At 42.8% G+C, this 18,042-nt stretch overlaps 1 protein-coding gene across 4 annotated transcripts in view; it reads left to right on the forward strand.

Annotated features, from left to right (window-relative positions):
• ttll7 (tubulin tyrosine ligase-like family, member 7) overlaps positions 1-18,042 on the forward strand; it is a 76,976-nt gene that overhangs the window by 45,004 nt on the left and 13,930 nt on the right. For all 4 annotated transcript variants that reach the window (XM_034230009.1, XM_034230012.1, XM_034230010.1 and 1 more), the window contains exons 14-18: positions 2,952-3,038; positions 6,182-6,398; positions 8,679-8,974; positions 10,173-10,307; positions 13,763-13,843. In XM_034230009.1, the coding sequence (XP_034085900.1) occupies positions 2,952-3,038; positions 6,182-6,398; positions 8,679-8,974; positions 10,173-10,307; positions 13,763-13,843 (816 nt within the window). The remainder of the gene's footprint in view (positions 1-2,951; positions 3,039-6,181; positions 6,399-8,678; positions 8,975-10,172; positions 10,308-13,762; positions 13,844-18,042) is intronic.

Consider the following 18,042-nt stretch of genomic DNA (forward strand, 5'->3'; position numbering starts at 1 on the left):
CAATTTCAATTTGTTTTTTTTTACATCTAGAAAAAAACGTCGGAAGTTTACTTTTAACTTTGTAGCTAAACGTACCCATCTTTAGGTCTCTATCTGTAAACACAACAGTTAATTATCTCATAATAAACCAAACTTCTAATTTTGTGCACTGGTCAGTCAAAGTGCTTTGGACTATAACCCTGGTGGGATCCACAAGTCATCTTGTGACGTGCATTGCTTGTTTGGCTGGTTCTTCCTGTTGCAAGGGGCCAGAGGTCATTTGCCAGCCTTCCATATCTGTCAAGTCTGACTGACATTGTACCCGCTAGACTCGTGTTTGCTGCCTTTGTTGGCGTCTCAGGGCCATGAATTGAAAATTGTCATGGATTGTCACACTATCAAAGAAAATAAAGCATGTTTTGTTATCCCAGGCTTCATGACTGTTACACTTGCATCTACAGGGTTTGCATCACCCTTCTCCCCTCTTCCATTACAGTTTGGTTGAGAGGTATGCATCAAATTGTTAGTTCTGTTCTTAGCTTTCTATGTGTCCCGCCTGGCTCAGTTGATGTATTCCCATTCCTCTATTTTGCTCTCATAGATAATGGAAATACAAATAAAAATGCAGGTGCATGCTCAGCTGGCCTGTGGCTATGCCAATATGATACAATAGCAGCAGTACACAAACTGCTAAAGTTGTGTGGGAGCAGTTCAAAGTCAGTGCAGATCCTATCAAAGTCGTCTTCAAGCTCTGGAAATGCACATTAAGCAGAGGGATACAAACAGTCTTTAAAGGGCTGTTGGTAGTCTGGTTTAAAGAAAAGTTAATAGTTTTACATTTATTTTCAAATGGATTTTATGTTATCACAAATCTAGAAGTAGTTTTGGACAGCTCAAAATGAACTTCAATCATTTGATGCTTAAGAGAAAAATGGGTGGGAACCATGAGCTGCACATTAGCTGCTAATCATGTTGCACAGCATGCAGAATTAAAAACACATGATTACTGATGCACATGGCCTGAAACTGAATGGGTCGGTTTTATCCTGCGCACTGCATTTGAACCTGGAGTTCCAGTACAACCAGCCACTCACAGACACAACATAATACAGCACAACGTACATGCCACTAAAGTAATATCTCCTGCTCTTGTGACACAAGCCACCTACGTACATGCAATGAGTGTAGGAAGTGCGTTTTTACAGTTGCTGTTTGTTATGCAAGAATCTTGTGGAAAAATTGGAACATATTATTTTCTGCTTAACAGTGGGAGTAGAGGTGTCACAGTCTATCCTCTCTCCATCAAGTCTATCTCTCTTGCTTTGAAGAAGAAATGAGAGGGGTCCTTAGGGCTTTTCTTTATTTGTCTAAAGGAATAAGCCCATTTCTTCTGGCTCAGGGGTATGTGTACATTATTCGTTTTTTTTACAATGGAGGAAGTGCATTCCTAACCACAGAAATGGAGGAGACAGCGTCATCTGTCAAACAGCCAAGACATATGAAGTCGGAGAATGTCAGGATGAGAAATAAATTACTGCCTTTTCAACAAAAAAAAAGATACAAATCTTTCTGGACAGGACTACACACTTGGTCCTCCAGTGCCAAAAAAGTACTTTGTTTGGACAGTGTAGTTTACAGTATGAGCTGACATGTACAAAGACTGTTGGCAAAGAAGTTTAACAGGCAGCTACATATTATGAATGCAGACATCCTGGGTATAAAATGTTTAATTTGAAAGTGATCATTAAAAGTGATGGAGCCAGAGATCGCAAGAGCCGATCTATAGAGGAGCATCATTTGATGTAGACTCACTCTGTTGGAAACACTTTAACTTTAGCAAGAGAGAGAGTAGCTTTCAGTTAAACTGTCATTTCTTTATACGTGTCAAGTTCTGTTTCTTCCATAGTGTAGAACATGTCAAAACATCCATGTAAGCTGCTTTGGTGCAATTGTACAAGGTAATGGGCCTCCGGTGGTTTTAAACCACAGTGGGCGGGGAAGCTTTCACGTCGTACAAAGGTTATTAAATCAGCAGACTTTTACTTAAATAAAAATGACTCTAAATTCTTCAAAGCAAGGCAAAGTGCTGTTTTTAATTATCAAGTTAAATAAACATTAACATATCAAATGTTGGTTGTTAGCTCCTCAAGACTACTTTAAAAAAAGATTTAGTGCATCCTATCCTTACAATGAATGGTTCTTTATAATGTTTTATATTTCTCTCATACTCTCATACACACAAACAGGTATACAACAACTAAAAAGTCACACATTTACAAAAAGGCAAAAGCTCATAAAAAAAGAAAGAAAATAAATGCCCGCGCCCAATGATGTGTACTTCAAGACTTCCAGACTTGTAATAATGCCGCTGTACAAATATTCAGCACTTACAGTACACACCGACACAGAGAGTCTCGGGCACAGTGACCTATTCACGGACCCCAGAATGCAGCTTTATGGCTAAGCAGAGAGAAAACAATCACTTTTCATCTGTATTTGAGCGTCAAGTGGGAGCCTTTTATGTCCCGGCCGTGAAGCAACATTAATCATCTTTGCTTGCATTTCAGCTCCGGCCAAATGGCCACGGCCCCAGTATATTGGCAATGGCCATGACGCTGCCTTTTCCAAATTCAGCCTCTATGAGCGCTGCCAAATAGCAAGGCATGTTCCGCCAGGGCCTTTTTTATAACCCCCAGATAAGGTGCATATATGCCTGTGAAGTCTAACTTTTTCATCCCCCTTTTTTTAGATAATAATTGAAGTTTCTTTTTTTCCCTCCCTCGCTTTGACTTCAAAGTAATTAGCGATATGAACCATCAAAGAATGTTAATTATTCCTTAATAGTGTTACACAAAGATTGAACTGACGGGTTAGTTCTTGCTGATGCTTGACGATGTATGTTCCTCATGTGACATAAATCATCACCTTTGACCTATTCTAATCGACCTTGTGTGTCTTGCGTTGGTGTTTAGGAGGAGGACATATTGGATCTGCTGGAGCAGTGCGAACTGGACGATGAGAAGCTGATGGGCAAAACCTCCAGGCAACGAGGCTCGAAGGTGGGTGAGAGTGTGAGAGGGGAAGGAAGACAGACTCCAAGAGGGAGGAGGGAGAGAAAGGGCCACATGTCTCAAGGGAACTAAGAACAGTGCAAAGAGTGTCAGAAGGAGAGAAAGAGAGAGGGAGGGGGAGGCAGGTAGGCAGATGCATGGAGCTAACACCCCCAGAAAGCATATAGGACGTGATTCAGGAAAATAAAGAAGGGGGTTGCGGGTTAGGCGACAAAGAAAAGAATCAGAAAACGGCCCAAAGAAAAGAGCCAACTCCCCGAGGGGACAGCTGTCAGCCTGTCTCTCCCGCTCTCTCCCTACGTGCCATCTTTCTTTCTGTCCATCTCCCTCTTTTTCCCTCTCCCCCTCTGCCACATATACCTATACGCCCCCTCAATTTTCCACGACAGCACATTACTCCCTCCCTTCACCTCTCCTTCCCTTTCTCTCCCTCTGCAAATCTACATCCATCCCTCACTTGAGGGCTAAATTGTCTGGAACACTCAAAGAGTGTGTTAGGGACTCGACAGGGCAGTTCAGTGCTGCATTAGAGAGGCCTTAGCCAGAATGAGGACTTGTTCAGACACTGTTGTCCAAATTAATTTGGCCCCCGTCAGTTTCGATGTTGCAGAGTGGGCTGTGAGAGAGAGAGCAGGGGGAAGAAAGAGCTGTGACGGATAGATTCACTCCTCTGGGTGTAGCGCTCGCAAGCCATCTGGTGAGAGTGAACCAGAGAGTTTGCGAGAGCTAGAAGAGAGGAGAGAGCCGGAGGGATTAGAGACCAGATTTTGAAGGAAGGAAGGGCCGCTAAGGTTTGCTATCGCTGAGGAAATGTTCAGACGCAGAGGACGAGTGGTAGATGGCAAGGGAGGCAGGAAATGAAATAGCGAGAGGGAGGAGAGGGCCCTCAAGTGTTATTTTTCTCTTTCTTAAGTTTTTATTTGATTGTCTTTTTAACTCTTGTCTTCCTTATTATGTAGAGCTGGACCAAGTGATCAGATCTCTTACATAAGTAAACGTACAAATTAGTATTTGTACTTAGTGTACGCATATTATAGAATTGGGGAGGGATGAAACCCTCTTTAATGCTCACACATGCAGAGCACAGCACACACAGTGAAATGTGTTCTCTGCTTTTAACCCATCCTAGTACCAGGAGTCTAGTACTAGGAGCAGTGGGCAGCTAGTGTATAGCGCCCGGGGAGCAATGGGAGTGAGGGGGGAAGGGGGATGTCCGGTGCCTTGCTCAAGGGCACCACGGCAGGTGAACTGGGACCTCTCCAAGTAGAAGTCCACACTCCATATTTAGATCTGGTCGGGGACTTGAACCGGCGACCCTACAGCTCACAGTCCAAGCCCCTACTGACTGAGCCACTGCCGGACGAATATTATGATACAAGTAAAAGTCCTGCATTCAAAACTGAACTGAGGTAATAGTACAAAAGTATTAGCATAAAAGAATAGTTAAAGTGGGCAGATGTTGGCTCAAATAAAGGCACTGGTTTCCCAAAGAAAGCCTCAAAAAGGTTTAAGTAACAATGATAAAATGACTCATCATTCAGATGAATATATATATAAAATTACTAAATCATTATATTGATGCTGTAAAGTGTTTATCACACACTGAACACATGTTGCAGCTGTTGGGTAGGGATGAAATAAATGTGGAGGAGTAAAAAGTACAATATTTAACACATTTAAAAGTACCAGGAAAGGGAAATACTCAAGTAAAGAACATGACATTTGCACTTTACTACATTTCTCAAGTAAATCGTCTTTCTAACTGTCCACCTCTGTAATTATGATTTGTACCTCATCACATTTGTTGCCCTTGGTATTGGCCTCCCCCCCCCCCCCCTCTTCCTCCCCTGCTCACCGTTGAGCTTGATTTACCCTCTCACTCATTCATCCTACATTTCTCTTTCTTTCTCCTCATCTGCTCGGTGTCTGCCTCTCTCTTTGTCTTTGCTCTCCACTGTTCATCCGCTGTCTGTTCCCGTCTCCTTTTCTCTCCCCACTCCGATGTTCAGTGTTCTTTTTTCTCCCTCTGTGCTCATTTCCGTTCTCCCTGCTATTCAATGCCTCCTCTCTGTTGAATCTGTCAGATTTAACTCGTCCTCCTCTTTATTTCTCTCCCCATCAATCTGCTGTTCCCATCTTCGCCTTTATACCCTTCTAATGTGTTTAATCTCTCTCTGTCTCTATCATCCTCTCACACTCACAGCTACCCAGCGGTGACTGTGTAAGCCCTGTGATCACTTCCTGCCCATTCATTTAGGTGGCCTGACAGCCCTGCCCTAGCTAACCGTTGAATAACAGATGTATACATGGCTTATTAATCCTATCAGTGTGTCCCCTTCCAGGATGTGAAATAGACACTCAGCTTAATGAACTCCTTACTAAATGTCCCTGTGTTTTATGGCTGAAGGAGGTCAGGATATACACAGACACGTTTACTTAGCTGAGATTAAAATGTCTGGTTATTATCAAAATTGCATATTAAAAATAACATTTTCCAAATAAAAGCTGCCTCACAGTTGCATTTACAGTTCATTGGTTGACACAGATATGTAAAACATGTAATACAGACTTTGAATGTCAATGACTCAGGTCAAATTTGTTAAGGGTTACTATGCCACTTGTGTTCCTGTTCAGGGTTGTAGCCAGGCTTCTGTGTGTTTTTATGTATCTGTGCATAATGAGCCTGCAAACAAACATAGACGTGGGCTAGCCGTGTCACCAGTGGGTCTCCCAGTGACAGATGGTGGTGGGCTGGGGGGTGAGGAGAGGCTGACAACATCTTAATGTCTTTCTGTATGTGTGTGTGTGTTGTGTTCGAACGTCCTTGTGAGATGCTTTTTGAGTTTAAAAACTTTGAGGATTTACAAACATTTAGGATGGTGTTGGGAAATGAAGTGAATTCAGTCAGTGAAAACCCTAGAAGGATATGTGTGTGTGTGTGTGTGTGTGTGTGTGTGTGTGTGTGTGTGTGTGTGTGTGTGTGAGATACAGAGGATGGGAGGGAGAAAAACAGCATTTGTGTATGATCATGTCTGTTTAATCTGTGTATGGATGCTCACATTACCCAACTAAATGGATCTATGTGTACATCTTATATCATGTCTGTGTGTATATTTGTTTGTTTCTGCCAGCCAATGACAGCCATGCCAGAGAGCAGTCAGACTCCCAGGCGTCAGCGGCCGGACTACCTGGCTGACTTCACCAGTGGCAGCAGTGGCGATAACTCCTGCTCCTCCTCAGACGAAGAAGAGGAGGAGAGGAGGAAAGCAGGAGGAGGAGAGAAGAGGGAGAAGAAAGTTTCCTATGACCTCGGGGAGAGCAAGGAGAAGAACTTGTCTGAGCGCTCAGGTAAACCAGCAGGAAGTACAAAAGTGTCTGACGATGTCTTCATTAGGAAGCCAGACTGTGGGGATTTGACAGAGACCTCGTTTCCTGCAATCCTTCTTGTTTGCTTTGTTTGTTTTTTTGCTTGCTTGCTTGCGCGTCTTTCTGCTTTCCTTCTGTTTCCTGCCCTGTTTGTTGATTTCATTTTGGAAATCTTCCATCTGATTACAGCGGATAGCTTAATTTCAAAACAAACTTTTTTTCAGATGTGCAAATTTGCTCACACAAATTCACATTTTTAAGTTTGTCTCCATTTTCCATCTTCTCTGACTCCAACAGAACAAAGTGCAGACGTGAGATATATGTTAACACATATAATGATGCTACAGGGACATTTCAATTGATCCTGTGATGCTACAAGCACACGACACCCTTCCCTTGGACCCTTTTAACTATTACAGTTTGAAATATATTCATAGTTGTACAGTCCACTTTTACATGGAAACTTTTTCAAAATACAAATGCAGAGTTTTGCTTTGATCAGTACCTAAAGTGCAGCAAGCTGAAGGTTGAGATGGAGGAGCCAGCAGGTGGCACATTACAGATCTTCATCAGCCTGCCAGTATATGTGCCTGATTGTTGTGATACAATGTTAAAAGGTCCTTGGATTTAAAGTAAAAAGGGTGATCACAGTCTGCAACTCATTATAAGTGGCGCTTTGTTGCTGAGTATCTATGTAAACTGGGTTTCTAGCTTCACACTGGACAAAGCACACACACACACACACACACACACACACACACACACACACACACACACACACACACACACACACACACACACACACACACACACACACACACACACACACACACACACCACACACACACACACACAACACACACACACACACACACACACACACACACAACACACACACACACAGACACACACACACACACACACACCACACACAGCACCACACAACACACACACACACACACACACACACACACACACACCACAACACACACACACACCACACACACACACACACACACCACACCACACAGCACACACCACACACACACACACACACACACACACACACACACACGTTGAAGCATTGAAAAGCACTTGAGTAAAGAAAGGTGCCCTGAACAGTTTATTTCCAATTAATGAAGGTTGACGCCAGAGAAGAGGAATTTGATTCAAAGGGAAAAGGAGAAAAAAAGGAAAAAAGACGCCTTATATTGTTAACCTTGAGATCTCCTTGAGTTTAATGCTGAACTATTCCTAGTTTTATAGTGAGAGGGATAAGTCTTACACATTCACACCAATTCGTATAGCTCACAAACATCAACTCACGTTTGCCTCTCTGAAGTGAGAGACAGGGTACCTTTCACAGAAGCCTTATATGGCGACCTTGGAAAGAAAAAAATCTTCAGTTGCATTGTGGGCCGACAGTTATACTGCTCAATAGAACATACCCTTGCATGAGCTCATTCTATTGGTCTAAGGGACAAAGCCATTGAAAAACCTAAGTTTTGTGTGTGTGTGTGTGTGTGTGTGTGTGTGTGTGTGTGTGTGTGTGTGTGTGTGCGTGTGTGTGTGCGTGTGTGTGTGCATAGAGGAAATGGCATCTCTGCCAAGCCCTACTCCATACCAAGCCACCAAAGGGCTGCTCGGACAAAGGATTAAGCCCCATAATGCTCTCATTTGGCAAAAAATATCCAAACCTCAGAAGGTTCAGCAGCCATGCACGCACACTCACTCACACACACAAGTATAATCACTTGTCTGCGCACTTGATGTTAGACACGCACACACACTGCCCGGAAACACACTTTAATATGCTGGTTGGCAATTTCAAGGGAAACGGAGAGTGCTAGTGCAGATTTGTAGCTTTATTTCTTGTGTGTTTGTGTGTTTGAGTGAGTGTGTGCATTTGCGTGTGTGCATTTGCGTGTGTTCATGTGTTTGTCTGAGAGAGAGCTGCTCTTTAATCCATCCCCAAACCAGACAGAACTACAGTTTAGTTTCTGGTTTTGACTACATATGCTGTGGTCCTTAATAACACACACCCACACAAAAAAACACGCCACTGGGCCAGTGTGCCAGAGCGCTGCAATGGGAGTCTTAAAGCCACACTTCATCTCCAAAGCCACCAGGCAACGGATGGAAAACAGAGAGGAGAGCTTGACAGTGACATTGAGACAGGATCAGGGAAGAAAATAATTTGAAGTGTGGCAGTGATTCAGTGTTTCTCCCCCCTCCCTCCCCTACACTTCTGTTTCTCTGCAGGTCGCATGCACTGGAAACCTCCAATCAAGTCACACAAAACCAGCCCCGCCCCCTCAGCTTCCCCAACACTTTCTGGACCAATCAGGCGCTCAATCTCCTGCCCTCGATCCATCGCCTCCCTCTCGTCGCCCAATGAGGTGCGGTCGTTGTCCTCCAGGCCTTCTCCCACAGTTCCCGTGGCCACGCCCCTCGTCAGGCCGAGCTCCGCCACGCTGCGCTCTCATTCACTGAGCCGCAGTGGCTCCGCCCACCGTGTCCCTCACAGCAACAGCCTGGGGACCATCCACTCCAACATCGTAAGAAACGCGACACACAAAGAAATCTTTACAATTCAGAACGTGTCAGATAAGTTGTCAGTCACAGAAAAGTAAGAATTCATTTTTGAAAGATTCAAACTGTCACATTTTTCAAGGAGGCAATCCTCAACTGATCCACTACTCCAAATAGTTTGAAAGAAACAATCAAGAGTTACTCCCCGAATCCACACACATTCACCATTGTTGCTTTTTCCCTCTTGTTGCATACATTGTAGCCTGGCCCAGTAGGAACCTGTTAAGCAGCTCCTTCAATACTGTATAGGCGTACTGTATTATTCTATCATGTTGCTTTCCGCCTGCCTCCTCCATTCACCCTCCTTCTATACAAGCACTCTGCTAACCTTTGGTCAAGTGGAACAAAATAACACGGAGCAGAAAACCTTCTTTAACATTAAGAATATAAATACTTGGAAAACCTTTGTACTGAGAAAGTCAAGAATGTTGGTTGTACGTTTGTATCCTGACACACTTGTAAACAAAATGACAGGAGAACTTTCTTAAACATTGTTTTACTGACTTCTCTATGGGAATCACACCCCTGGGGATAAGGACATACTGGTACAGGACATCTGAAATTGGATATACGTTCACCAGTGAGCAAGTGCTATAGAAGGAAAACTCATTTTATGATGAGGTTATTTTTAAACAAAGCGTGTTCCTGATACCACTCTGAGCCAACTGCTTGTAGAAGACATAATGAGTTGGGACTATAGGAGGTGGTAGGAGGATAATATATTTAAGAGGGCAAAAATGTCTGTCGATGACGCCTGATCACTAATAATATTGGCTAATAGTTATTATACAGTAATAAAGCATCACACCCTGCTAACATTGTTTTATAGTGTAAACAATATGTGAATTCAACTTTATAATCTGTTGTGCCTTGGTGATTTGGAAGAGCCCTCTGCGTCAATTGGGATTGATTCAATGTTACATTTAAAATGTATTTTCTGTTAATAACATGATGTATTAAACAGTCCGTTTGGATACAGTAGGTGTGATACTATATTTTGTAATGAGACTTTTTGCTTAATATTAATGTGTGTCAGTACACTGAATTGGTTTCTCTGTACCTGTGTGTGTGTGTGTGTGTGTGTGTGTGTGTGTGTGTGTGTGTGTGTGTGTGTGTGTGTGTGTGTGTGTGTGTGTGTGTGTGTGTGTGTGTGTGTTTGTATAGGGCGATCCGCTGATAAACCTGAGGAGTAAAGAGCAGGAGGACGAGCTGGTGCGTCAGACTCTGGCCGCGCTCACCGCCATGAGGATCAGGTTTCCGGGAAAAACCGAGGAGGAGGCTGAGGCTGTGCTGGATGAGGTGTGTGCACTATTTATAATTTATTTCTGTGTTCAGTACCTTATACAATATGATAATCTACATTTTTCAGTGTATCCAAAATGATTCAGAGGCAGTAACAGGGTGTGAAAATGGAACAAAGTAAAGTAAGACTGAACTTAACAAGGACAGATAGAGTGGGAGTGAACATGGAGTACAAGCGGTGAACAGAAATCTGGACCCACTGTATTCCCAAAGCCCCCTCGGCGGCCAGGTGCGGTCACTCTGCAGTCTAACTAAAAGTGACCTCCTTGCCTCCCTCTACAATAGCCTGCCGCTCTGGCTTGGCTCCCATTGTCTTTCAAACGACCCCAGTGACAACTTGTCGGTCAGTTTGGAGCCCCGTGCTATTCCCCACTGCTCCTTTGTATTCATCAGTGCATCCTCTATTTCTGCTCAGATCTCTGTGTCCTTCCATCTGAACCAGTCTTTGTAATTGTGTGTTTGTGCTAATGCTCAAGCCATTGCTTAAATCTACGTTTTGTAAAGATGCGCATCTAAAGTAATTAGAAAAACTGTTTAAGTGGACAGTAAAATCCCAGGTTAATGGATGTATATGATGTTTATTAAGTATATACTATTATAACAGTTTGCCCAAGAATTCCAGAGCACCTATTAGTTAACTAAGTACTATTAGTAGCTATACCTCCAATTACCATAACTATGTGTTTCTTTATGACGATCCATACACAGTTTAAGCTTAATATATAAATTACCTGAAGTTATGCATTTTTGTTTATGAAAAATGTAAAAAAAGGAAATGGATATCGCATTTTGTCAAAGCAATAAATAAGTCGGAAATCCACACATTGACAGGGGCTCACCTTTGACTCACACCGGGAGCAACAGCGCAGCGTGAGAAAATTAGCCGACAATTGAAGCGTCTGTCCGGTCCACTCTGACCTCATTTACGGCCGTCACTGTCCTCAGAACCAGCTGTTCTTTCAGCACCACAGTCCCACGGTGCTGAAAGGACAGCAGCCGGTCAGACTGTCTTCACCGCTGACTAATGACAGAAAGACCACCACAACAACACGGTCAAAGGACAAAGAGTTCCTTAGTTGGCTACATGAGAACCATACAGGAGTAAAACAAAAGCTGTTGTTTCAGTTTATTGTCACATTCAGGCCAAAGTTAAGAAGATGGAGACAAGAATTTCGTTTTTTAAAGATTTAATATTTTTTACTACATTTTTAAAAGGTGTTTTTTAGTCAACAACGTTGCATGTTGATTTCATAGTTTAATTTAGATGTTGTTTTGTCAAAAAGATTTACAGTTTTTGTAGAGATGTTATACTGGTGTAAGGTCAGTGGTCCTTCTCTACCATGGAAACAATCCAATAAATATAGGCCAAGTGGAAATCCTGCGTTTATCTACAGTATGTGCAATGAATCCTGTGCAATGAATCCTATGCATGTTTTCTTTTTTTAAGAGCAGCGATATGACTGATGCTTTGCATTATTAATGTTTATGGTTCAGCTTTTACATTCTTATTATGTGAAATGTATAGCACTGAACCATTGCAACCTTTTAAACATAAATAATAATAATAATAATAATAATAGTAATATGGCAACCTAACCTAACCTAATGCCACAACAGGGGACAATACAATACATAATACAAATCAGGCATCTGTAAGATCATTTAAGGGTTAAGGGAAAGCATGTGGTTGTAATGATTTCGGTTAGGTAAGGGCAAGCCCCCATGTAATTAATGTGAGCCCATACATTCCCATCACAAGAACAGCAAAATCTGTTTGTGTGTGTGACATCTGGATGTGTTGAGATCATTGGAGACAATTATCAGCACATCTGTACTGTTAACAAACCCTAATGAGAGCACCATGGAAACGCAGATGAGCAACTGCACCTGTACTATACAGGTTTTGCGTCATGAGAAACAAAGAGTGCTCACCTGGCAGGAAAACAATCTTTGGCAATTTATGTTTCCCTCTTAAAATGGAGGTGTAATTGGGCTAATTATATGTTTTTATTGGATTAATTTGCTCCTTTATCTTTCACTCAACACCATCGGCAGGTGAAATGTATGAGGTGGGTTTTGTTTTGCTTTACTGTGGCTAATTTATGTATGTCAAAAACAAATGGGACAAATTGGTGTACATCGGACCAGATGGTTCATAAGGTTCATAAGGTAAGAGAGAACATGAAACAACAAACTTCTTGGAAAGCGAACACAAAAGTGTTTACTGTATACCTAGATCTGCATCTGTGAATCCTTGCGGAGTGTTGTGCATGCGTCACTGTTTGTGTGTGTGAGTAAACATAAAGTTTACACTGGAGCCTCCCAATGGGAGCACTGTTTGCAGGGGATCCACGTGATATGTGAGAGGTTTATGTGCACCAGTGGGGATATGTAGACTTAGTCAACAGAGCAACAATAACAGTGCCTGTAGGTACACAGTGATGTTGGCACCAGGAGCAAGTGCAAGGGAATATCCAGCGCAGCTTTTGAGCATAATGACACATAACCCAAGGATTTTTGACACACCCGCAAAACATTGATTACGACTCAATTATTCTATTATCCCTGTGTTGTGATACAAAAAAGTACCGCAATAGTCTTCTACAGAAAAGCAATGCATCTTGTAAATACTTAAATTGTTTTTATTTATTAAAAAAATCTATTTGGCAGGCCACTTACTTTAAGCTAAATACATATTGCATTTTTTAACAGGTTTTGAAGTAAAGAAAAGTAGTCTTGTTCCAGTAAAAGCATGAACAACTTAACATTTAAAAGTCCTCCTTACCTATGGAGTTTTTTGTGAAGCAGGAGACTTGACTCTGAAGAGAAGATAGAATTGACAATTGTTTTGTCAAACTGACTTGAAGCTGACTCTCTAACAACACACCGTTAATATGTGCTGTAAACAATCTCTCCCCTCTTGCATTATATTTCCTGTGTTACCTAGTATCATGTGCAAGATTCAGAATATCACACAAGCATTGCAGCGCTGTCCATAATGGTACTGTCATGTTTGAACCTGGAACTTTTCTATAATGGATATCTATGTGTGAAAACCAAAAAAATATTACTAGACAGAAGCTAAAAACCCGGCAGTGATCCCGTGTCTGGGCCGAAGTGTGAAAGAAGGTCTGCCAGGAGGAATGTGTGATGGTGGGAATGAGCTCCAGTCTTTGTACATTCCTGATCACACACTAAAAGAAAAACTGGGCTCCATCTTGGCAGGTGTTTTCCTCGCTGGATGATTTACTGTAGTAACCCTGGGTTTTAGAGCAAAAAAGACAGTGGCGCACGCAATATCTGTTTTTGCTAAAATGATACCTTAAAAATCCCAATTTTTTTTTAAATGTGTTGCTTTACTGTCCTTCTTCTTAACTATTACTTTAAAACAAATTGTATGCATGTTTAAAGCCAGGATACGTTTTTGACTTTGACCAACTTTTCTTCCATAGATGCACGACAACTGGAAATACCATAAGTCAAAGGTGGCTTCCTATTGGCTGGTAAAGCTGGACTCTACTAAACAACGAAAGGTTAGTCCTATGCCTTAATCACATCTAAAGATTCCTTTGCCTTTCCAGAGAATTGGAAGATATTTCTCGCTTCAGGGGCCTCATTTATAAAGGGATATACGCTCAAAAAATGGCGTACGCCAGTTTCTACGCAATGTTTGCGATTTATAAAATACTAACTGACGGGAAAATGTGCGGTCCTCCACGCAAACTCTAACCCATGCGTAGCGCACTAAGCACAAAAACAGGAGAGACGAGAAACTGCGACACCATTGGCAGAAGGAAGAATGGAGAGAAATATGTGGAAATAATACCATAAATAAAATGTTACCTCTCATTTATCATATATGAAGAATTCATTTTCACAAATTGATTAAAGCCAATCTTAAAATGATTAAACAAACGCCTGTTTGAGACTCCTCAGTGCACACAAAAACATAACTTGGAGAAATAAATAAATACGGATATGTTATTGAAAACCACCTCGAATATGTTGTGTTAATGTTATTAAATGTTTTCTCATAAATGATGCGGTAAGCAGAAGGACAGAATTACGTCTAAACTGACGCCGTTTTGCATTTCTATAGGTTGTAGATACGAGCATGGTTTTATATACTATCACGTTTAATCGTGTTTTATGCCGTTTGCCAAGACTTGAGAAGTCGCTCGTAAAACACAGGAGGTATGGAAACTAAGAACACCATAATAATTCAGATCCAGTCGTTATGACTCCGGAGAGATTCCCCGATCATTTCTTACAGTTTCTCATCAAGGGGGTGTCTCCTGTCCCTGGTACAAACACACTGCCTGAGGAAGGTTAGGATATGTGTATTTTTTTTGTCATTAACCTTTTTCGGACCACTTATTTCTTTCTTTTGGTGACGATCCGACCTCCATGCTGCTACTCTGGTTCAAACGACATCCACCAAACAATATGATTTATCTCGACCTCCCCAAAATAACCAAAATCTGACACGGTGTGAGATGTCTTTTGTAGCTGTTCTGTCGTCATTTCCTGCGATCTTCTTCATAAAGTCAGTCAAAATGAATGAATGGGCATTTCTTTGACTATTTATAGGCAAATATGGGCGTTACGTGAAGCCTGCAAAAGCTGCACCGCATTTCGAGTCGATTGTGATTTATAAAGGGAAACCGGCGTAGGAAGTGCCGTACGCACTTTCCTCGCCGGTTCGCAATGTTTGGTGAATCGGAAAATGTCTGTACCTATTTTTTGGATTTCTACTACGTAAGAAACCTTCCCACATGAATCCTACGCACGGCGTTATAAATGAGGCCCAGGTCTTTATTAGCTATAGATGCTCAGCAGAATACTTCAGAATCCTGAACAACTTCAAGATACGCTCAACGCGACACAATTGTATTCAACCTTTGTATAACATTTTTGCTAGAAGCTAGAAAAGGGGTCACTGCTTCCTAGGCTGACCCCAATGGACAAAGACAGACAATTGATGAGAAGAGAAGACAATAACTATTAGCAATTATCAGGTAGATTCAGAAATCATGCTTCATTTATTGATACGTCTTATAGTCTAAACAATGGGCCACATTCATCTTTTGACACCTGTATAAGTCCGCCGCCTTCGTCCTTGCTCCCACCCAGTCTATACTTACTGTCACTCTGTATGGAATGGACATTGTTAAAACCCGGTGAAATGACAAAATGTCACAGCTCCTACCTATTCCTTTGAATGCTTTTGAAGAACTTTTAAAATAGGAAAATAATCCGCGAATCAAACTTCAGACAAAGGGAAAAAAAAGACAAGCATGAAGATCATTATCATGTCAGACAGTGACAGGGAGAGAGACACCAAAAACGATGTAAACAAAACAGAAGACGGGGCAAGACGTGAAAAGGCATCCGGTGGGCGTGTCAGTAATGATATGATCTCTCAGCCACTGCTTTCTGCACCCCTGTGCTGTGGCGCTGCGAGCCGATGTTTTATTTGGAGTGGAGCAGCCTAATGAGCAGCAGGCAGAGGTCAGGAATGCAGCGCCCACCGCTCTGCCATCTGATTACCATACCAAAACATATCCGTGTGTGTGTTTACTCATCTATCAGTTTGTCTTGAGTGTGTATGCTTGTGACTCGCTCGCCTCATATTGCTGCAGGGAAACCTCGCCTCTCCGCATCGCAAACACATGCACGCACACATAGTGAGACGGGCACGTCAGTAATGAGGAGCGAGGAATCAAAGTCAAAAGAGCCACAGCGCTGCACTCTGAGCTGGGTGAAAAGAGAAGGAAAAGGGAGGAAGAGAAGGCAGTGAGGAGGGTAGGGATGGGGGAAAAGGAAGGAGGGAAGATGGAAGACTGGCGCAGGTGTCCTCAGACCGCTGGGGAACTTCTGACACCTTCTCTCCAAGACTGACGTCGCTGCAGCAATTAGTCCTCTCCACTGTCTGCCACAGCACTTTTTGTCTTGCTTCTACCACACACACTCTAACACACATGTCTGAGCATGCTTTAGACATGTAGTGAGGAGTTGAGCAGGATAAACCTCCTCAACTCCTCCCTACATAAGGTCTGATTAAACTACACTGAACACAAATATAAATGCAACACTTTTGTTTTTGCTCCCATTTTTCATGAGATGAACTCAAAGATCTAAAACATTTTCTATATACACAAAATAACCATTTCTCTCATTGTTCACAAATCTGAAAAGATCTGTGATAGTGAGCACTTCTCCTTTGCCGAGATAATCCATCCCACCTCACAGGTGTGGCATATCAAGATGCTGATTAGACAGCATGATTATTGCACAGGTGTGCCTTAGGCTGGCCACAATAAAAGGCCACTCTGAAACATGCATTTTTGCTTTATTGGGGGGGGTCTGGGGGGGTCCGAAAACCAGTCAGTATCTGGTGTGACCACCATTTGCCTCACGCAGTGCAACACATCTCCTTCGCATAGAGTTGATCAGGTTTTGATTGTGGCCTGTGGAATGTTGGTCCACTCCTCTTCAATGGCTGTGCGAAGTTGCTGGATATTGGCAGGAACTGGAACACGCTGTCGTATACGCCGATCCAGGGCATCCCAAACATGCTCAATGGGTGACATGTCCGGTGAGTATGCTGGCCATGCAAGAACTGGGATGTTTTCAGCCTCCAGGAATTGTGTACAGATCCTTGCAACATGGGCCCGTGCATGAGGTGATGGTCGTGGATGAATGGCACAACAATGGGCCTCAGGATCTCGTCACGGTATCTCTGTGCATTCACAATGCCATCAATAAAATGCACCTGTGTTCGTCGTCCATAACATACTGTACGCCTGCCCATACCATAACCCCACCACCACCATGGGCCACTCGATTCACAACATTGACATCAGAAAACCGCTCACCCACACGATGCCACACACGCTGTCTGCCATCTGCCCTGAACAGTGAAAACCGGGATTCATCCGTGAAGAGAACACCTCTCCAACGTGCCAGACGCCATCGAATGTGAGCATTTGCCCACTCAAGTCGGCTACGACGACGAACCGGAGTCAGGTCGAGACCCCGATGAGGACGACGAGCATGCAGATGAGCCAGTTGAGTAGCACTTGAAATGTTTGGCTCTATGAAACCTGATGTACTTATATGATTCTGTTTTCTTCAAGGTTGTGTCTTCCTGGTCGAATGTACTTATTGTAAGTCGCTTTGGATAAAAGCGTCAGCTAAATGCAATGTAATGTAATGTAATGTAATGAGCTTCCCTGAGACGGTTTTGGACAGTTTGTGCAGAAATTCTTTGGTTATGCAAACCGATTGTTGCAGCAGCTGTCCGAGTGGCTGGTCTCAGACGATCTTGGAGGTGAACATGCTGGATGTGGAGGTCCTGGGCTGGTGTGGTTACACGTGGTCTGTGGTTGTGAGGCCGGTTGGATGTACTGCCAAATTCTCTGAAACGCCCTTGGAGACGGCTTATGGTAGAGAAATGAACATTCAATTCACGGGCAACAGCTCTGGTGGACATTCCTGCTGTCAGCATGCCAATTGCACGCTCCCTCAAAACTTGCGACATCTGTGGCATTGTGCTGTGTGATAAAACTGAACATTTTAGAGTGGCCTTTTATTGTGGCCAGCCTAAGGCACACCTGTGCAATAATCATGCTGTCTAATCAGCATCTTGATATGCCACACCTGTGAGGTGGGATGGATTATCTCGGCAAAGGAGAAGTGCTCACTATCACAGATTATTTCAGATTTATGA

The sequence above is a fragment of the Gymnodraco acuticeps genome, unplaced genomic scaffold, assembly GCF_902827175.1.
Source record: "Gymnodraco acuticeps unplaced genomic scaffold, fGymAcu1.1, whole genome shotgun sequence".
NCBI classification, from domain to species: Eukaryota; Metazoa; Chordata; class Actinopteri; order Perciformes; family Bathydraconidae; genus Gymnodraco; species Gymnodraco acuticeps.